Source organism: Zootermopsis nevadensis, unplaced genomic scaffold, assembly GCF_977971745.1.
Source record: "Zootermopsis nevadensis isolate Lab colony 2312 unplaced genomic scaffold, Znev_1.0 Znev_ptg000024l, whole genome shotgun sequence".
Classification (NCBI taxonomy): Eukaryota; Metazoa; Arthropoda; class Insecta; order Blattodea; family Termopsidae; genus Zootermopsis; species Zootermopsis nevadensis.
In genome coordinates, this window is record NW_028259156.1 from 10,035,986 (window position 1) to 10,058,373 (window position 22,388).

General features: G+C 40.0%; 1 protein-coding gene across 5 annotated transcripts in view; it reads left to right on the top strand.

Annotated features, from left to right (window-relative positions):
* The window catches only part of LOC110831959 (uncharacterized protein CG43867), a 112,947-nt gene that overhangs the window by 18,403 nt on the left and 72,156 nt on the right, over positions 1-22,388 (top strand). For 4 of the 5 annotated variants that reach the window (XM_022068507.2, XM_022068508.2, XM_022068509.2 and 1 more), the window contains one exon: positions 16,531-17,584. In XM_022068507.2, the coding sequence (XP_021924199.1) occupies positions 17,141-17,584 (444 nt within the window). In that variant the 5' untranslated portion in view covers positions 16,531-17,140. Of the gene's footprint in view, positions 1-10,902; positions 11,222-16,530; positions 17,585-22,388 lie in introns of all 5 variants that reach the window. The other variant, XM_022068504.2, reaches the window with a different exon arrangement.

Here is a 22,388-nt window from a genome sequence, read left to right on the forward strand (position 1 = left end):
CCTTTGGGTGATTAAACTGCACACTCCAGGCCGTGGCGTAGTGTCAGGTTGCGGATGAAGGCGACGGCCTCAGATGTCGAGGGAGTTTCGAGTAGTCGAGGGTAGCCGACAGGGGATTGTCTTCCATCTGGAGGGTTGAGAGTAATGCTACCGACCCTTCACCGCGAAATGTTCTGTGTTTACAAATCTAATATTAACGTTTTAAAACTCGGCGTTCTTTTTTTTTTGTATGATCCACGCGGCGTCTTAAAGGCTGCATGCAAATGCTTGGTGTTGTGGCTGCAGAAGTTATAACTTCGTTGAGGTCTGCGTACCACTGCAAATTAATCTGTATGTCATTCTTAACAGTAACTTGGCGTATATGTAAGTCTGTCACATTCTTTAACAGTAAATAACTCAGAATTTTCCCCACAGACTCTATTTATGGGTTCCGTGTGATTCTCAGAATAAACAACGATTATTACCTTAGCATAAGGCATCTGATGCTTGAAATTGAGACGCGTTGTGTTTTTTTCGAGGTGGGAACTGAGTTTTTAAATATTGTTAAAATGAAATGCGTCATAAGCTACTTTGTTCGTTGTTTAAAATAACTCCGAATCAGGTTAATTGCCAGGAAATCTGTAAATTTTTATATTTGCTTTTACTCGTGCTGTAGCCCCGGACTGTGATCTGGAATGAAGGAATGAAGCCACATTTCACAAAATACCACGTTTTTGTTATTGTTGTTTTTCTAAATGCCCTTTCGTGCATGATGGGTGCGAAACTCCGCCACTCCAGATTAGTTTTCAGTTCTCTCCGCCGCGGGTGCAGACAGGCAGGCAGGTATTCTTACTTGCTTTTGGTATGAAAAACATTTACCAGAAAGCTTGTGACTTACTGTTTTGCAGCTTGTTTCTATTGATCGACGTTGCTGATATGTTCTAGGGTATCGTAAACTGAGGAATTTGAAATTTGCCTGCGTCGACTCTTCCACTTTATTGATCTCCATACCAGTCGCAACCCTCGTGTTCACAGACTTTCTTAAATGAAAATATTTGAAACCTGTGTCTAGTGGGGTGAGTGGATTCTGTTCATGTCAGATGAAAAACTGACTGGTGATACTCTGGAAAGTTGCTTTACTGTAACATGCACTTCCAGTGTTACGAGAAACTTACTTTCCAACTAGTAAGCCCACTTCTCAACCTACTTCTAGAGTGATTACATTTTGTTGTTTTCGCCACCGCTTATAGTCCGGCTCTGAGGTCCATCTGGTCTCCTACTCAATGATTACGGGCAGCTCTTTCTCGTGGTAAAGTGGCGACACCTAGTATCGAGATTAATACGTGAAATGTTATTTGCACACCACTATACGTCCTCGTGGTGTGAGGGTTGAACAGAAGGATAAAGAAATTGGTATTAAGTGGGTAGACTGTGACAAGGATTATGTAAACAAGAACGTTTTAGTTTTGTTGCTATAGTTTGTGAGGATTGAAAGTAACATAACACAATAGATATTACTGTTAGTTTGGCCACAAAACCCTTATTCAAATTTGCTACGGGATGAAATATATCAATAATGCTGTTCGCAATTAATTTAAATGAATCGAATTGAATTAGTGTTAATATTAGTAGTAGTCGTGTATATCAAATATACTCTAGACAATCGATAGTGTGCAACATGGTGTTCCTATATTGAATTAACCGTTGTCACACACCTTTAGAGAATCATTATTATATTTTATTACCGGTATTGTACTTATTGTTGAATGTGCTTGTAAATGTAACAGTTTTCTACCCATATTAATTTTTTAGCTTCTGTTACGTGTTATGAGAACGGAACTAGCATATATAATATTGTATCCTGGCGTATTGTTCTATGTGGAACCATCTGGCGGTCGCTGTAATGAGTGCGGTGTGTTAATGAGAAGGCCGTGGTTGCGATGTTTTGTTTGCTGCAGTAAATTTTACTTTTTTCCGATCCCTTCACACCTACTGCTTTCTCTCTTTGGAAGATGGGGAGTGTTAATTATCCACTGCGCTGTAACGTTCTATTGTTTTTTATTCCATGATGGTTAATTTCCAATTTCTTTTTCAGAGCGAAAGAAATATATCCCTCGCGTCTTACTTGTTAGGGAGAAAGAAAAATGTATCTGGGAATTAATGTACTCTATCAAAATCTTAGGCGAGAAAAATGTAATACGTTGGATGAAGTGTTTTAATTTCAGAAGTGGTAGCCAGCCGTTTGTATTTATAGGGGGATGTGAGAAGAATTAATAAGGAAGAAATGAGCGAATTGTGACTCCTCGATCATTTTCGTTTTATTTTTCCAAGTATTATTATATCTCGCAATATATTTCGCTTCTAAGCGTTTTTAAAGGGTTCAGTATCATTTAAACAAAAAATTCGCAACGTGTTGGCACCGTCGCCATTACGCCAGTCTTCAACATCGAAAAAATGTAGGCTTTTTTAAAATCTCACAGCACCGAAGTTCACAGACGTAACCAAAACGTTCCGTGAATTATCGCCATTAGACGGACAAAGATATCGGGAAACAGTCGTGATGGAAATAGAGGCAATTAACTAAGACAGCTACGAAGTTGAAGAGTCTCAGTCTTCAAGATTAATTATTTGTCTCTTGCCAGTGACGTCAGTCAATGTTTGCTTGTTATAATCTGTAGGCACACGATTATAAATGCATCTTATCTGAAAAAAATGCGAGAAGATGTTTTCAGAATATTTACATTAGACGCTAATAAGCTGTGTAGCACGCCTATTAAAATATCGTACGTAATGTTGTGCAACTTCTGTACTTCCTGTAAGCACAATTTAATTGATTTTATTATTCCATATTTATGACTGTGATGGGGGAAACAGGGAGTGTATAGAACATTTTTGTTGGGAAACCAGTTGAAGGATATGATAGAAATAATTATGATTGATCTTCTGGAGGTAAGTTGTGGTCTTTGGAGGTGGATGTGTTCAGGTCCGTTGGAAGTGTAGAATCTTCGGGTTATGCCGCTGTAATGTTAATTCTTTATTTATAGATGATTATATCTCTTGGCTGTTGTGAATATGGTAATGAACCTTCGAGTTCCATTGAAGGTGGAGAATTTGTTGACTGAGCATACTACTTGGCTTCTGAATAGGACTTTGCTCCATGGAGTTAGATGATTCTGTCTCCAAATGGACCAAAAACTGTTTTTCTTATCTTTTTGTGCCAGAAGTTTGCAATTCAGGAAGTTTATCCCGCATTTAAGTATGCGTATAATCGAGATAATTATATCTTGAAGATGACTGTAGCGCCTTCTAGTCTGGCAGAGATTTACCGACGCTTGAGAGGTGTGGCTCATCGCTCTGATTATGCAAGCTGTAAGTGCATACGAAACTTCGCTAAATCGACCAGACTACACGGCGTAACATCACAGAAGACAGTCGTCTTCATATTCGCCGTCGTGAGAACCTCAAATCTTAACTAAAGATTTGTGCATGCCCTGTTTTTACACGTATGTGAAATAGATTTATAAATAAGAGACAGAAGCCCGTTGTTGCTTAGTTCGCTTACCGTCCCGCAAAGGCGCTGAATTAGAATCTTTAGCGATGTATATTCCGCATGTGTCAGCGCAGAATGGATCGGGGGCAATAAAAGTAACTGTTACTCTTGCTGGCAACAGGCAGGGAGGGAGACTCACATATAGCGCTGGAGGATTTAAAAACATTGCAGCAGTAGAGATTTGCGAGCAAGGGACAGTTTTTAAACGACTCGTCCGCTGCCATCGTACGTTTTGTGGGGAAAGCTCCCTGGAGACTACAGTGTAGTTTAAGTAGCTTTGCTGGCCGGTTTAATGGAAAAGCGGTGCAAACGCTTTTGTTGTCTTTATACCCAAGATGGCACCTCTCTGTCTTATAGTGTTGTGACCAGCAGAATTGTTGAGTTGCTAAAACACCAGGTTGGCTAATTGGAAGATTGGTGGTAACACTCAGCAGTTGTTGGTTCCTAAGACGCGTGGAGCAGTTAGTCTAAAGGCCAACCGTCTCGAACTCCTGATAATAATTATTACTGTTGTTATTGTTCATTTATTGTTGACTTGTCTCTCGAATATGGTCGTAAATAAATTAAAAATTAAACCGAATAGTTGATGATTAATATGAGAGAAACAAGGAAAGATTTTGGTGGCGAAGCGTCTTAGAAAATTCCAACTTAAAGTACGAAGGAGATATTACCATGGTGTGTTTAGGAAAGTAGGTTTTGCGGTCGGACGGTGGATAGAACTGGCTCAAAGGCGTCAAATGGCGGATATTAGTATTAGGAGCATTGATCCTTTGTGTCCTGCTATGAATAGTGTAAATTTCGCCGTGAGGGACGGGTGGTTGATTCCAAGCCCAGTCTTAAAATTGGAGAAGCACCCTTGTTGAAGTGGAATAAGTGGGACCTGTGTACAGTTCGTGCCGATAACGAAGAAAGAATAAAGTCATGCACATTTGAGGCAGACTGTATTTGTTTTAAAAGTTCCTTAATATTTCTGGAAGTGGTCATCAAACAAGGTATTCTTACTATTAAACTGTTCTAGCTCGTTGGCGAGAGTACGTTGTTCAATAGTAGTATTAGACCTATCGAAAATCATACAGCTCATACAGGTTTTAATTTTATTATTGTTATTTTTATTGCCCTATTTTCATGGCCTGCCGATTACTTATAAAAATTTTATGTTCTTTTTCGTGTGAATATTGGTGTGTGTTTTGAATGATAATTAACTGTGGTGTTTTATTCATAATACGAAGTGTTGTCGTAACAGTGTTTACTGAATATTAGCTCGTTTTATAGCAAATGGCTTACCCTACAGCAACGTTTAAAAAGGGAAGTATTTCATCTGGGGAAGACTGCAGTAAGTGAACGGCCAACGATAACCACGCCGTTATGAATTTGATTAACGAAGAGACACCAGTATTTCATTACTTTCAGTACCCCGTTTTTCTATTGATATTTATTATGCATGGTTGTGCTTTCCTGATGAGTGGCGGGGGTTAATTGAGTGTTTCTTCGTTAGAGGAGGTAATGGTTGCTGCTGGAGGGGATCGTTAGCGCGGACAAATCCTCATCCCTAGTAATTCGCTGATATCAACTTTTTAAACAAAACATTATTGAGTGAAACATCAATTTTAAATAAACCAAGTTAATGTGTTATGTACATCAGTGGTTAATATTAAATTGTATCCCATGCTAATACATTCTGAGGACGTGGGCATAGCCATAATTCATAAATGTGTTTTAATTTCTCCAGGTGATGTTCTATTAATAGTACCACACGAATATCGAACACTTCTAGCTTCACGTCCAAGTCGTTTGAGTATAGAGGTCTTATACCACAGTAAAAACAAACATGTAATTATGCAGATATTTTGTTCCCAGTTTGAATATCTGACATTGCTCTGCTTTTCTATTGAAAGCCAAAGATTTGTCTGTTGATAATTTAGAAGTTATAATTAAAACATGAAATAAAATTCCCTGGCCTATGAATATCATAGCCTCCCCATCTGTGGTGAATGTTTGAATTGAATCTCATCTCCCGTTGTTTAATTCAGTTCCGAATGAATCTCGATTTCTTCCACTGTTGCTGGGATTTATTATAAAATTATTTTCTCCGTATTTTCCCTAATCGCATCGCCTTTTGTGTAGTAAAGTTCAGCTCCGTCAGAACTATTCGTCTTGTACTTCGTTTCTTTTATGACAAGGATTTAAAAGAAAATTGCACGAGACTGTTGGAGCGAGAGCGACTCAAGTACAGATCGTGATGCGCCGTACAAACGCTTGGAAATCGTTCTCGGCGTCTGAAGACTTTCTCCTGCAGTAACGTTTGAAAAGTTTCTGATACTTTTAGATTTTTAAACGGATTATCTTGCGTTTTGAAAGAACTAAAGTGCATATACTAGAAAACATGCAGTTTGGTTTAGGTGGGGTATGTACAGGGTTATTCAGTTACTGAGTACAGAACTGGGGCTTTATAAGGATTCTGTAGATTGATATCGTTTAAGAAATTCGACGTCTTTCTTTCCCTCACATATAACTGCTTAAATTGACCATACCCTTAATAATTAGACATAAAATCTGACATTCAAAAGCGTGTCTCAGAAGGATCCGTTTGCTTCTGTACTAGACAGTACTTTTGTCCACGCTCTCAAGGAGCGGGGTTTAGTTTGTTGAGCTCTGTCTTATCGCCTGTACTGTCTCCAGCGTCCATTTATTGCAGTTTAACCTCTGACCCGATGATCCTCACTGAATAACGGCTCTAACTTGTGCTCTCTGACCCAACATTTAGCCTTAGCAGAGAAGGAGTAAGTAGATAGATTTGTGCAAGCATCAGACACGATGAGAGGCTCTTAGTTGCCTAAATGAAGTGCAACTATAGGGGTTGAAAAGTAGAGATTCGATTCCGTTTCTGACTTTGTAAACTAATTATTAAACAGTCTCTGTGGGGACATGTTCTTTTATAAAGAGGTCACAGTCAATCTGCTAGACAATAAATTTCGTTCCCCATGGAACCCGAAGGTGTTACACCGTATTCACAGGTGTCTGCCATTGGGCTGTACCATGGCCCAATTTTATCCCGTGAGTCCACATCTGCACACACCCATCTAGGGTACATTTTAACCTTTAAAGCTAAGTGGGAACTATTTACCACCTACTTTAATAATAAATAACTACGTGTTGCCCACAGAGCGTATTTGTTGGTTTTGTGTGGTTCTCAAAATAAAAAAACAATTTCTCTAAACTGCATTAACTAATTGATCTTTGCCGTGGAGACGTGAAGTGTTTTCTTTGAGGTACGGATTGAATTTATCAGGTATTATAAAGGCGGACGTAAGCTTTGAGGGATTGTCTTGCCCCCCCACGTGTAGGTCTCCGAAGTGGCCTCTTCCCTCCCTTCTGGTTTTGAGGGTTTAAGGTTTTGAATACATTTCTCATCTTCCTCCTTGCAGATTTTGAAAACTGATGTGAAAATGTATGAATGGAAGTCATTTAAATGCAGTGCTATCCGATTTTGAAATGTAGCATACATACCTTCGATGTATCGATCTGCGAAGATGCGAGTGTTTACAGGTCGTACATAATTTTGAAATACATAGACTCGTCTCGCTGTAGCTTTATGTAATTTTCAAAAGATTACGTTTGACCGGCATGCTTCTGGCATAATGAAATTCATATCAGCTCAGGAACTCAAACCCGTCTTCTGAAGAAGTTTGATTTGATTAAAAATAGGAGGGTGGCAAGTAGGGATACTTAATAGATGTACGCTACACTCATTTGCATATTAAACCAACAGTAACGAGAATACTTGCATTTATATCCAAATTAAAAGCTTCTGTGTCCTTCATTGTTCTTTCTGTTCTTGGAGTTACGCCCCTTTTGAGCCTTAGTTTCATCTTATCATTTATTATTGAGTTGTATAAAAATACTTGATCATAGAAGCGATAGGACCTCTTTGACGGAGGATCAGAGCATCGCAAGTTCTCTACCATAAGAGAAAAATGTGGTTAGACATGCATGCATTCCTGAGCGGGAGTCTACCCACAATTGTAATGTACTGGTTTATTTATTGTGGTTTATTTAACTCTGTTGTCAGCATCTCAGAGAAGGCTATGGAGCGTCTAATGGTAGGGTGATTGATAACTAATGAATTGTAAACCTGTGGAAGGAAGCGGCCGTGATGTATTTTAAGATACTATACCGACATCTTCCTGGAGTGACTGAAGAAAGCCACGTACTACAGTCATAATGGCCGGCCTCTAGGCTGAAATATAAATCTGAGACCTCTTGAATACGAAGCAGCAGTGCTAACAACTCGGCTGCCGCGTGTTGGCAACCTAAATTCGGGTGCGCCGTAAAACGGCTACCCCGATCCGCGCGTGCTTTTATAACATGTACATTGTTTTTAAACAACGTAATACTTTTTTTTTTAGCACAGAACACATGAAATATGTATACCTCGGTGCTGTCACTATTTATGTCCTTACACCTGCTTGTCTTTTTTTCCCCTTGCGTTAATGAAACGGAGTAATGTGTCGCTAACTTTTAGTTGCCACTGTACGTCGTCACTCAGAATGGCCCTGAGAAATCTTTAGTACTTTTTTTAATTAAAAGGAGGGTGCAGGGGACCGTAGATGTAACGAGTATTGTTAGATGCCAGGAACACTCAGTCTGTCGTCCGAACCCCTGGCTGAAGGAAATGCTTCCATTTTAACATTACTTATTTGTAGTGCAAGATGGAGTTACATACTTTAGAAAGGCGGATGTTAGCAGGAAAACATATTCCAAGTATCGTGTCAAGAAACTACAAATACATTAGTTTCCTTGGGATGCCTACTCGGATACTAAATTCAAATGTAATAACTCACGTCACGCGACTTTCGTAATAAATAGGAACTTTGGTATCCCCATAAGATTTAAATGGAAAAACGCATTCCGCTGAATTCCATAGGCTGATTAGATCAAAATAATCTGGCCTCGAATGTGTCAATGTATTTTAGGGTCCCTAGCCCTATTGAGTGGTTCGATTTAGCTTGCGTAGGGGCCTTATATATTTTATTGGAGAAGCAATATCTATATTTTTTCGGTTAAACGTTTCTGCTATGCAGTGTAATAAAAGTATGTGCATTGACATCTGGCAAAATCAATGTCTTAAGCGCAGACCGACAATTTCTCATGTATATTTAAACGTAGTTGCTAGACCTAATACAACTAACTCCGTGGACCAGAGTCATTCCTGAGAAACTGACGGCCTCTCTGGTAGTCAAATTTCTCGCCTTTTATGGAACTCGAAGGTTTATTACCATTTCACAAGAACCCGCCATTGATCCCTGTCCTGAACCAGGACAGACTAGTCCACACCGTCGTATCCTACTTATTTATGATCCATTTCGATGTTATCCTTCCACCTGTGTCCAAGTATTCGGAATGGTGTTCTCCCTTCTGGTTCTGTAAGCAAAATTTTGTTCGCATTTATCATTTTTCCCTTTGTTGTCACATCGGTGTAAGACTTCAGTCTGGATTAAAAGACGCCTAATTTTATTCCAAGAATTTAGAATAAATAATTTAGAAATGTCTCATAAACGGACATTACGCGAAAATGGTAAAGTAAAACACTGATTAATAGTAAAAATTATCTCCTCGGATGTTTAATGTTTTCTTTTCATATATTTTTGTTCCATACTGTTCCTCCTGGTATTTATCTGGGAAGGAGGATTTATGCTACAAATCAGAAAGAAATAAGTCCGACTGTCAACAAAATATGCGCGGAGTACTTCAACGGGTTACGGAGGAAAGAAAGAGAGAAATGAAACTGAAAATGTGTAGAATTCAGTAACAGAAGATTTTACATTGAGTCCGTAGCAGGAATTTCTGATTTGTGATTTGTGTCGTATATAACACATAACTTGCTGTGAAATGTTTTGGCCTACAAGTAAAGGAGCTGGTCCCTGTCTGAAACAAGAATATATTTTATATCTCTTATGTTTTCATATAGCAGAGTTCTCCTTGCGAAGTTAGTCAAGAAATTCCTCGCTTTTTATAGAATCCAAAGATTCATTACCGTGTTTATAACCGCCACCGGTCCCTATTCTGAGTTATATTCAGTCCATATCCACCCACACTATTTCCCTAAGATTCGTTTTAGTATTATCCTCCCATATTTTTTTAGTTGTTTCCAGTGGTTACACACGGCCTAGGACTTATTCGAATTCTTTGAGACGACCAAAACAATTTAAAATGGACATGATTACATTATGAGTGGGTTAACAGGTATTAGGGTATATTCAGTGACATAACTGAATTGTAATGTAATTATAAGTTTGATTGCGAGTTTCACCCAAGTATTTCTGCTCAACTTAATTTCAGTGTTGGGCGTTGAAGTTTTCACAACATTCTTGTCCTCAGATCTTTAATCCCCACTTCATTGCAAACGGAAGTGGGAATTATAGAATATCAACTGGAGAATACATTTTGAAATGGAACTTAATCTCTACAGTTCAGTCTGGTACACAGCTCTCTCTGTTAGCCTATATTCATTATGAACTCCGGCAGCCTCGTGTACGATTTAATGAGTTTTGATATTGGTTTCATTTACAACTGTGCCAGGAATTGTGTGTAATTTCTTGTGGTTAGGTTTCGAACAGTGTACGCTGATACTTGAAGTTCTTTACAAATAGGAGGTTTGAAAATAATTAGTTTGAAATTATGTGAAATTTGACGGTGAATTTTAAAGTTACAGTAACGCGGGAAATATACAGTTTTTGCTTAGGCAGGTAAACATTAGCTGTATAAATATGTAAAGTAAAGTAAAGCTAAGCTGTCCCACTATGAGCCATGTAGGCGCTTGGGGGGAGAGGAAGTATAGCTCCTACTCATTCATGACCTCGGCACTAGATGGGGGTAAGTGGTCAGCATCACGCCCCGGCCGTGCTTTACCCCCGGGAAAGGACCCCGGTACCCATTGGATATGAGGCTGAGTGGGCCCCAGAGCCGGTCTGGACGCAGAGGCTAGAGGAAAAATCCTCTGCCCCCCGTCGGGGATCGCATCCCGGTCGCCTAGTCCGTAGCCAGTCACTATACCGACTGAGCTACGCCGGCTCACATATAAATATGTACTGCATGTAAAACAAAATATAATTTTAGAAAAAAATTCCGGTACTTATGGTATGCTGTGTTTTAATTTCTGATAAAAGTGGTACGTCTCAGGAAGACATCCTTGGTTTAGACCCTTGATGAAGAGCCTAATAATCTTCTGCGTAACACAGTTGCAGAAAGAAAATAATGGCTTTGAATACATAATGTAAACAAAACATGCCGTTTTGAAATATTGCCCCATTAAATCACGGCGATAAGACTATTTTAAATAAAATATTTTATTGAACTCCTACCACTGTTTGCAGATTACGTATGCACACACCTGTGGTAACACCGATATGAATGGCGACAGTGACAGATTTGAGTGTGACTTTTAACAAATGTACAAATGCGAGCGCTGTAATCCGTTCCGGATGATGGATGCGTCGACAACAGGACAACGCGAACGTCTCGTGCGGGAATTTGGTGCGAAAACATGCGTTATGTAAATCAGAAGTTTCTCAGTGACGGAGAGTGCATCACAGCAAAACGTGACGGGTCTCGGCGTAGTTTTTGTGCTGCCTTCCCCAAAAGCACGTGTCAGTGTTCCAGATCAATTAACTTCTTTTATGAATTACTAACGTGGTAAGTCGATGAAGCAAATTCTTTCTTGAAAATGTGATAGTATCTCAGTTGGTCAAGAAATTCGGTACCTTCTGTGGCAACCAAAGATTTATTACGCCTTCCGTGTTAAGAGCCAACCAGTGATTCCTATCCTGAGCCAGCTAATTTAATCCACTCCCTCACATCCAATTATAAGATGCATATTATCCTCACATCTAAGTCCAGGTCTCTTCAGATTTTCCGACTAAAATTTGTTGTTATTTATGATCTCCCAGTGCGTGTTACATGTTTCGCATATCTCATCCTCTTTTAAATCATGACGCTAATGATTTTGTCGTGACCTTGCGACGACCCCTCATCCAAGGAGTCCTGCCAACTGTCGAAAAAACTATTCCGAAACCTCAAATTAGGAAGCGTCCGAAGTTTTCCGAGAACTGTACAGACACAGGGAGAGACAAATTCTTTCGCATTTAGTGAACAGTATAAATTGTGAAGATTTCTGTCCTCTGGGTTGTTGCGCTGTGTAGTCTGGTAGATGTTTCAGAGGTCATACTACCAGACTACACAGCGCAACAACCCAGAAGACAGAAATCTTCATACTTACCGCTGTGAAAACCTCAAATCATTCGTCATTTTTCTCCATCCGCCTGGTACGTTCTGTCTATTAGGTTCAAATATTATCCTCGCTACTTATGAGTACAAAACAAAAATGGAATATTAATCATTCCGTTATAATCGTTTCTCAACCAGTGTGATCCATCTTGTTGATTGCGATGTATACATTAAACAATAGTCTATAACAGTGGTGATATTTTGTTGAGACCTGTCTGCAATCTAATCGGGTGTGCTGTTGATACTTAGGCATGTTACATATTATTATATTTGTCTGCCTTTCTTGTTATTTGTTACACTTAAAGTGCTGTTAATAGTTTGTGTTTAATTTATTATGTAGTATATTGCATATTACCAGAAATGGGACTTATTGTGTAAAGGGCTGAAAGAAGACATTAAACGCATAACGAGACATGATGAACAATTTTTATTCGTTCATGCATATGCAAACAGTTTTATTGTTGCACATGAGATAGGCTATCGAATTATATTTTAGTCTGGAGCCATCGATGAAACGTTGAGAAGCCCCGCACGATATTACTCATCTAATATCACCGAGTGTGTTATTGACAGAACACGGCACAGTTCCGAATGTTTTAAACTTTGTTGACTGTACAAATCGCATGGACAAATGTAATTTGTGTGCCGTGACTGAATAGTTAATTATGCCAAGCTCAAATAGAATCCCCTGTAAGCCACGAATATCCTCTCCCTCCTTGCCCTCTTGTATGATTGTTACGTATTTTTAACTCTTAAAACGTTTGTCGGAATATAAGTTACTTCGTTACAACGTGTACATTTGTATTATAAATGGAAGAAACAATTTTACTTTGATATGGATATCAGGAAAGTGGTCTTTGAGAATGTTTAGACCCTTGGGGTTCGATTCCTAGCAGGGACAAGAATGTTTCTCTTCGCCACCGCATTGAGGCTAGCTGTGGGGCCTGTCAGGTTTCTAATCCACTGAGCACTGGAGATATAGTGGCCAGAGCCAGAAGCTCACTGCCATCTAGTGCCGAGATTAGAAATAAATGGAATCATGCCACCGTTCTTTCATGTGTATTTGCGGTGAAGTTCTTAGGTATAATAACTTAACCCTTTACTTGTTTTAGTAAAGAATAAGGTTCAATCCTTCGGAACTTTAAAATTCATAATGCGAGTGACGGAATCCTGAAACATTTTGTGTTAAAATGTTTTATTTTATTTTTATCTGTCGTCTAGGTCAGTGGTATTCAACCTGGGGTACGCGAAGACATCTTGGGGGTACGTGAAATTTAAAAAAAATATTATTACTTTATGATAAACACTGAATAATCAGTAATGTAATTTATTTTAGATGTAGATTATATACTATGTATAACTTGAATTATACACCAACAACTTTGGGGGTACAAAGTTGAAGAGAAATTATATCTGGGGGTACGCGAACAAAAAAGGTTGAATACCACTGGTCTAGGTGTTACTGGAACCACAGCGTTTCGGAAGTTGGTTCTACTTTCGTCTTCAGGTGACAGGAAGGTAAAAGCCTAATTTGTTGGGTCCCTGGTTGACTAACCTTTGAAACATTGTGATTTTAATAATACCTAGGCGATGGACAAAGTAAAAAAAAAATCACTGCATCGTACCATCGTCAGAAAACTTCAGACTTTCCGTAATACTTGATTCACTTGGTGGTAGTGTGTACTGTTCGCTAGTTGAATAAATAATTTTAAGCGGCATGGAAATGACGCTGCTCTGCCATGGATGAGGACGTGGATGTCACACCCAGCTCTCTTGAGTGTATTCAGACACCCCTGGTGAGAGGTCGTAATTATAGGTTTGGAATACTTCATGAGTAGCACACGAACCCTCGATACGACAGACGTCAGCAGCTCGGTCCTCTAATTGAGTTTGGTTTGACTCGATTATTTTTTTCTGTCTGTACGCGGTTTGATGAATTATGTGTACTGAGTGTGTTATGGTAGGATTTTTAGTGTACTGAGAAGAATTGTACTCAAAATGTTTGCTTTTGGGAAATATCGACCATCAGGCTGTTGTATTGCTTCAGTCTGTATAATTAAATTGTGACTTCTGTGTGCATTGTTCTGGTTACTTCAAATATGAATTACATACATGGTTTAATTAATGCGCCAATAACATGCATTGATTTCTTCATTTAGAGGTCGATGGATGTCTATGACGGCTGTAATCGGTTTAACTTTTTATTATTTATATAAAATCTGATGCAACTGAAATATGGACATGTAACTCTACTTCCCAAAACAATACCAGTCTTCTTTGGAGCCGTAATTGTATTTGTAAATTTATCTTTTATTATGCGATAGTTGTTTCAAGTGTACATGTATGCAGCCGGAAGTCTATGCTCGACTACCGACAAGGTTTCTTTTCCAAATCGACAACCTAACAGATTTTTGCGAGATTTAGTATGGACGGTCAGAATTACGGTGTTTTTGATTATTGACTAACTCCGTGGAACAGAGTTTTTGAGAAGCTATTGATCCGTCGGCTAGCTGAAGAATGTATTGAACGTAACTGTTTACTATTATATTCACAATATCTTGCGACTCAAACTTTTCCTGATCATGTTAGCTCATTTAAGCCCAAGTTGATATACCACAAGCTCAGTTTGAACTTTGTAAATAAATGGTCCTGCACATGAAAGGGGCTGCGTAGTATAAAATACATGTCTGGAAAGGTCAATTATATATATATCTGAATCATATAGGTATGGTGTATAGGCCAACTCTTCGAAATGAAGGTCTAATTTGTAACTGCAGTGTAGGTTTTTATCTGCAGTAGGCTAAAATGAAAGTGGAAACCAAGCGAATGTACAAAAATAGGAAAGAATGGACATGGAATTGAACTTTTCCATATTTGCTCTTTATTTTATTTAGCCGGATTTGTATAGGCTTTATGATTTTGTGTTGGAAACAACTGGATGTGTTGAGCACCTTGTCAGTTCTATTCCTCCTCGGTCGCCTTGAGGATTGTTTCGAAATTGCTGCTGAAAATAGATTGCTATCTGTTATTGCCGATGAGAGACTTCAAAACAGAACTGAAAGGACCATAGTTGTACGTGTTTCGGGTTATAGCTAAATCCGAAAATATCACTCATATGAAATAGTTCTCTGTTCCGAGCCAGATGAATTCAGTCTACATTCTAACACCAGGTTTCTTTAAAACACTGCATCTTCGAAGTAGTTGTAGTAGCTTTCTTTCAGGTTTAACTAATAAAATGTAGATATATTTATGATATATACATGTGTGCCACTTTCCCTACCTATCTCATCTTCCTGAAGAGTCAATTATAGTCCAGAATAAAGAGGTGTGATGGCGTTTAGCGTTTTGACATTTTTCAAAAAAAAATTATTATTATTTATTTGACTGCAAATGGGTTTTTACCCGGTGGCAGTGGTCCTACAATAAGACACAAAACAATAAGACACAACAGAACAATGAGACAGAACAAAACAATAAGACACAAAAAACATGAGACAACAAAAACAATAAGAAACAAGAGAACAATGAGACACAACAAAACAGTAAGACAAAAAGACATAAGACACAACAAAAACAATAAGACACAACAAAACAATGAGACACAACAAAACAGTAAGACAAGAAGACTTAAGACACAACAAAAACAATAAGACACAACAAAACAATGACATGAATCGAGGATGTGCTACTCTCCGCATTAGGATTGATTTCACATTTTAAAATGTCATATCTGGAACTGAGAATTATCTTTCGTTACAGACATTCATTGGTATTTTCTTCTGATATGAATTTTCGTCAAGTTCATATTTTATGTGAGCTAGAATCATAGTAGAGTATTGTCTCTCAGGACTGGCTTCACTTAGCTTTTCGTAGTTGGTCTCAGTCCCACGAGGCAAATACCGGGGTAGTACCATAAATTAGGCCATGCCCGCTTTTCCTATAGTTCCAGTGCATTATTAACTAATTATCTTATCAATTGCGCTTTGTAGTGTGAGCTACTACATAGCTTTTAAATAAAGCATAAAAAGTAAGTGTTACCTGCAGATCAATGTGTGGGAGATGTTACTGAAAAATGTGTCGTGATACAGGTACGAAATCGGTTAAAATACCTCCCCTATTTTTCTTGAGTCACAGCGTCCTTGCTCTTGCATACACTGCATCATTTTTTTAATAATATACTTTTTATGATTAAGCCTTTGAAGCCGAAGCTTAAACATTTAGCCCTTAACCTAAAAGAAAGCACAGCCCATGATCATTACAAGGATGAATTTGTCAGTTCTGTTGAAGGAAGTAATTGCTGTTTACACTGATAATTATATGAAGCCGATAATTACACCTCATGGGGGAAGAAGTGTCTTCTTAAAACAGGTGTGCACATGGTTACTACTATGCTTGAAATAGTTAATTGTATTTCATTCCGATATCTGACTTCTGTGAAGAGAGGAGTTACACAGTCTTTGTAGGTCTATTGAAAATTCAGTCACGGACAGTCGATTAGTGCTGGGCTTTCTTCAGCTTGTTGATTGGGGTCGAATTCACAGTATTTTACAAAAAGAAATATTTTGTTAGAAAACTAAAATTAAAGTAGTAGTGATGTGAATAATAATGCTTGGAAATGTGATGTCTTCTAACAAGTAGTAAAATACCAAATTGCAGTAGACCTTATATAACGCCTGTTTTGTGTTTTAGTTCTTATGGTAGATTTATATGTGTTACAGGTTGCTGCCGACCCAGTTTGGTAGTGCCTGAGCCGTCCACTGTGTCGTGCCTGTTGCAGGCATCTTCCGCCCTACGAGTTTTATTTATTTTTTTAAAATTAAATTTTACTACGTTGTTTCGAAAATAAGTTTGTTGAAATTATTACTGTTAGATTTTATACAATTTATTGGCTTTAGTGAAAGAAATGTTAAATGTATATGGCATACAGCACTTTAAGTAAAATTAATTTATGTATATCTTTGGGCGCGAAGATTGACGGCGTTAACCTTCCTACTGGGTACTCCTACGAGTCTCAGGGTACGTGTTTGGCGAGTATTTCCATCGCCATAGAACAGTGATTAGTGTTACCATTTATCCAGTTTTAACCGTAGTAGCGTCGCGTGTGCTTATGAACATAACTCAAGTGACCTTTGCACGCGATCCTTTATTTAGCGAGGTAAAGAAACACTTCCAACGGTGATTGGTATTCAGAAACAACGTTGTGTTCCCCAGTGCAATGTCTGGAGAACTGTAATGGCCAGAATGATGACGGGAGTTGTGTTGTGCTTCTATCCAGGACTCTTTATGATGAACTGTTTCGATACTCGTTAAGGTTTTTCATTTAACACGATGGGCGAAGATCAACAGCAGTTCCGCGGCAGCCCAGCTCGCCGCCTTTCTCAACTTTTCGACCCGCTGTCCCGAATGTCAGAGTTCACGTGCTCTACACCGCCTCCGTCCGCCCCTGCAAGCCCCCGACTTCTTCCTCGGCGGTCTCGCCTTCATCTTCAAGCTGGCAATTCCTCCCCACCGCCGCCACCGCCTCCCCGTCCTCATGCCGCCTCCACTTCTGTGGGAACACCGCTCTGTTCTTCCGCGTCGCCTTCATACCTGATTGATCTGATGGACGTTGACCCTTCGCCGGCGCTGCCGCCTCAGTATGATCACTGGGGCGAAGACCTCGCAACAGCTTCTGGAGGTATCAACTGGCAAGAGAGGTGTTTGGAGCTGCAGCTGGAGTTACATCGGTTCAGACACCAAGCAGGACGTGTCAGGGACATGCTGAGGGAGAAGGTAGGAACATGCTTATACTTTATAACGTAGCACAGATGGGCCTTTATGGTTTCTTTAGGGTACTCCTTTTCCTAATGTTAATATATGTTTTGTTTAAACTTAGAATTCATGATTAACACCGAGAGGATATACCTTTAAGACCGCGCAGTAGGTGAGAGGATCTTTCCAAATTCTGAAGAAAACTCATATTGTCTGTAATTAACGTATATTCGCTGGGCTTATAATACTGGAGTCCCGGTTTCGATTCCCGGCTGTGCTCAGATTTACAACTTGTGTTGGGCAAGGCCGTGGTCCAGGCATCACGGAGTTTTCCTCCGGGGTTTCTCCGTGGCATCCCAACAATTACTCCACTTTCATCATCATCATCTCGCGAAAAGGCGGTCACAGCAGGAGCGTTAAATGTCGCGGTCCCGGTCGAACCCACGTACTGATGGGTCGTGAATCCTGCTAACCACCAATGCACACCATGCTGAATGGTGTGTACTGGATACGAATAAAAGTATATTAGATTGGTAAAGTGTTCTCGCTTCATCTAGAGCCCACGATGACACGATGGCTGCGAAAGGAAGCCGCTCTGAAGACAGGGAATAGGTGGTAGTGTCTTTATAGACGGCCAGAAAGAAAATGTTGTTTAACGTGGATTGGATTCTTCATATGGTCTCATACTTGACGCGACGAAACTTGGGAATGTCTTCGTGCCAGATAACGTGAGAACATCCTTATTATATTCGACGAAGATGTTTTAAACATTTTAATGTTTAACGAGAAAGTTTAGCATATTTGTTATGTTATACATCCATCTGCCTGATTAACCCTTTAAAGCCGATGCTCATGTAAATAAGTTTTAGGAATTTACCTCGTACCTCATACAAAGCACAAAGCGTCTCCATTACAAAGGTCAAAAAGTTAATGACATTTAGGGAAGTATTTGCTATTTATTTTAAAAACCATACGAGGCCCATAAACGCACTCAGTTTGTGCAGAGTGTCTTGTCATTGATTGGCAAATCATATGGTATATAGTTACCACTACCACTGGGTTTTAAATGATTAACTTGACAACCTTATGGAGTGAAGTATCGTCGTAATTAGCGGACCTCCGGAACAGGCACCTCTTTTTTAAACGACCCTGACACTGAATTTTACTCCTCTGTTCTACAGTTTTTATTTTAAACATTTTCTGTATGGTGAATACGTAACGTAAAATAACTAAATATGATTTACGACCCTTTAAGTAGTACAAATTAGTTGTGTAACGATGCATTTGTACACTCCTCAAAACAATTAAGGGGTCAAGTTTTCAAATGGTTGGAAAGTTTCTTGGACTAAATCTGAAATCAGCTCACTCTGCAGGGTCGTAAACAATGCTGATACGAGTGCAATTGTGAAAGGTGGGATTAGATACAGTTGGTTATTTCAGGGAGAGAAGCCTACGAAAGCAAAGGTAGTGAAAACAGGAATGAAGGAGAGCAGTGCCTTTGTTTGTTATTGACGATACAGGAATACTGTCGTTATGCAGCGCAATATGCAAGTTCGGCAAGGTGTAAGGAGGCATTTGACAGCTATAGAAGCAACACAGGCTGTCACGCTTCTGCAAGAGGGCCGAACACAACGGCATGTTGCCGGACAGCTCGGTGTGGTTCAATCCGTGATATGGCAACTAAGCCGCCGATACCAAGACACTGGAAGGGTCATTCGACGTCGAGGACAGGGTCGTTACAGGGCAACAACTGCTAGGGATGATCGTTTTCTGCGTCTACAAGCCTTGAGGCACCGCAGAGATACTGCACGGGCCTTGCAAAATGACCTTTCCTGAGCTACAGTTCGACAAGTGTCTGACCAAACAGTGAGAAACCGTCTTCGAGAGGTGGATCTGAGGTCCAGGCGTCCCGCTAGAGTGCCCCGATTGACGAGGGAGCATAAACGAGCGCGAAAAGTTCGCCCAAGAATATCAACATTGGCAACTGCGTCATTGGCGCAATGTCCTTTTCACCGACGAGTCTAAATTTATGCTGCAGGACAACAATTGACGCGTCCGAGTTTGGCGACGGCCAGGAGAGCGTTTTCTACCAGTCACAGTCCAGGAAAATGTCAGTTTTGGTGGTGGCTCCATAATGGTGTGGGCCACTATTTCGATTGACGACAAAGCCGACCTCGTCGTCATCAGAAACGGCTCTATGACTGCGCGGCGTTACATTCACGAGGTGCTGGAACCTCGTGCGTCCTCGTGCATTGGCATTTGGAGAAAACTTTCTCCTAATGCATGACAGCGCCCGCCCTCACGTTGCAGGAATCGTCGGGGAGTAACTCCAAGAGCACAACATCGCCATTTTACCACGGCCAGCTCGCAGCCCAGACATGAACCCTATTGAGCATGTGTGGGACGAAGCGTCAGAGACCGTCAGAACGCACCTACCACACTGCGGGACCTGGAAGATGCATTTTTGGAGTAATGGGCGCAAATTCCCCAAATCGACATCCGGAGGCTTGCCTCAACGCTGTACAGATGTCCTTCGAGTTGAAGGGGGTCCAACCGCCTACTAAGCGCAAAAAAAGCTTGAAATTGTGTCACAAAAACTTGATGCAAATAAAACTTTCATTCTTTTTTTTTTTTTTTTTTTTTGTTATTAGTTCAAAACTGTTCAGTGTAACAATACCTCACTTGTGTTTGCTGTTACAAAGAGGCCTGTTTTTGTTTAAATAAAGGTCTATTTTCTAAACTACCCACATTTTTATAAATTTGACAAAGCCCAAGGAAATTTACGACCATTTGAAAACCTGACCCCTTAATTGTTTTTATGGGTGTATTTGCAACATAACTACTGACATTTTGTATAGTGTTTTTCTCTTAAACAAAATATATGATTATGTCACCTGGAAGTTGATTTATCGATAATATAAGAACTAAATTATTGCCTTTACTCCGAGACTAGCCTTGTGACTGACCAGAGATGAAGCCTTCGGCTTAGGTCGGAGGGAATGATTGTGTGCTGCTTGGTCAGGGGAGGGGTGATAGATGAGTGTGGAGCCGTGCTGGAAAAATGATTAGAAGGAGAAAACTGAAGAAATCAGAAAATAACCTCCAGCACCACTTTTTCCACCACGACTCTCTTGAAGTCACACGGGATTGAACACAAGTCTCCGTAGTGACAAACTAGCGTCTTACTGCCTGAGCAACCTTAAATACAAGAGGAAAATCAATGTTGCAACAGCACATTGTTATATAATATTCAAGATTTAAATACTGCATCGTATGAATGGTGGTAAGATACGTAACTTAAGCCAAAATGTGAATAAGCAACTTAGTCAAAGCAAAGGTGTTCAGTATGTGACAACATATCATATATAAGGTTTAAATAAATGGCATTACACTTGTAATTATATTAATAAGACGCAAATTTCAGTTGTCCCGCGATAATATATATTAGCAATAAACGTTAAGGGCTATGCGGGCGGTAGCATAGCTACTGGTAGGGCCTCCCTAGCCAGATTGGTCAAGGGGGAGAGGTCAGACTAAGACAGTTATACCCTGGTCCTCCAGGTTGGGGGTTGGTCGCAAGGCTAACAACCTTGCACTGTAAAAAGGAAGATGTTTCGAAACCTCAATCAAAGCCTCGGACAAACGGACCTAACAGAGGACCGAATGGAAGAGGAGAATTGAGGAGGCCAAGGACCGAATACGGACCGGAGAGCCATAGAAGAAGAAGAAGAAGAAGAAAAAGAAGAAGAAGAAGAATAAACGTTAAGGCGAATCAGTTACAGTATGCAATCGCAAACAACGCATTTAGAAAGTACATTGACGCAACTATCAGCTTTCATAGGTAATATTAATTACCCGTAGGTTATTCCCAGGTTCTGAGTAATTAGTAAATCGATAGTCGATGTGAAACAGTTCCTCCCAGGAACGATATAGATGTTCGTGACAACAGGGGATGTTGTTTAATCAAGGGCTGCATCCCTATGCGTCCTCACACGTAATTTCCCTTCAGCCGTGTGGTAAAGTGTAGCAACTTGGAGTAATCAGGTGGCAAATGTTCAAGGGCGTGGAGAAAGACGAGGGATGTTGCAATGTCTCCGGTCGTCTCTTTGCTGTCAACACTACAAGCAGAATGTCACACCTCGCATTTGTTACGGGTTCACGAATTGAGCACATAACTTAATCTCATGATAGTGATTATAATATTGATAGGGTGAATATTTCCGTGCAGTTAGAGTGATTAAATCAGGGAGTATGAAATAGGCTGGACATAGACTATACAACGTATGTAAGTGCCAACAGTGTTTATACATTAGCTAAGTGCTTTTTCTTGACTACGATATGTTATAATTTTTTCATGTACACATATTTATTATGAGCCGGGATAGCTCAGTCAGTATAGCGACTAGCTACTGGCTGGACGGCCGGGGTTCGATCCCTGACGGGGGCAGAGGATTTTTCCTCTAGCCTCTGCGTCCAGACCGGCTCTGGGGCCCACCTAGCCTCCTCTACAATGGGTACCGGGGTCCTTTCCCCGGGGGTAAAGCCGACCGGGGCGTGATGCTGACCACTCACCCCAAACGCCTACATGGCGTATAGTGGGACAAACTTTATTTTACACATATTTATTTGTGATTTATATTGGATGTAAGTCGTTATAGGAGTAGGTAGTGTTGGGCTAGATCATATTCGTCACATTTTGATGCCGACGTCAGTGCAATGGAATGCAGGCTAGTGGAAATTGAAATTTCTATGTCATTTCTAAGTTTCCTTCACAAGGCGTTTAAAGTTGTCAAGGTCATTCTTTCCAATCCTTACTTCAGGCGAC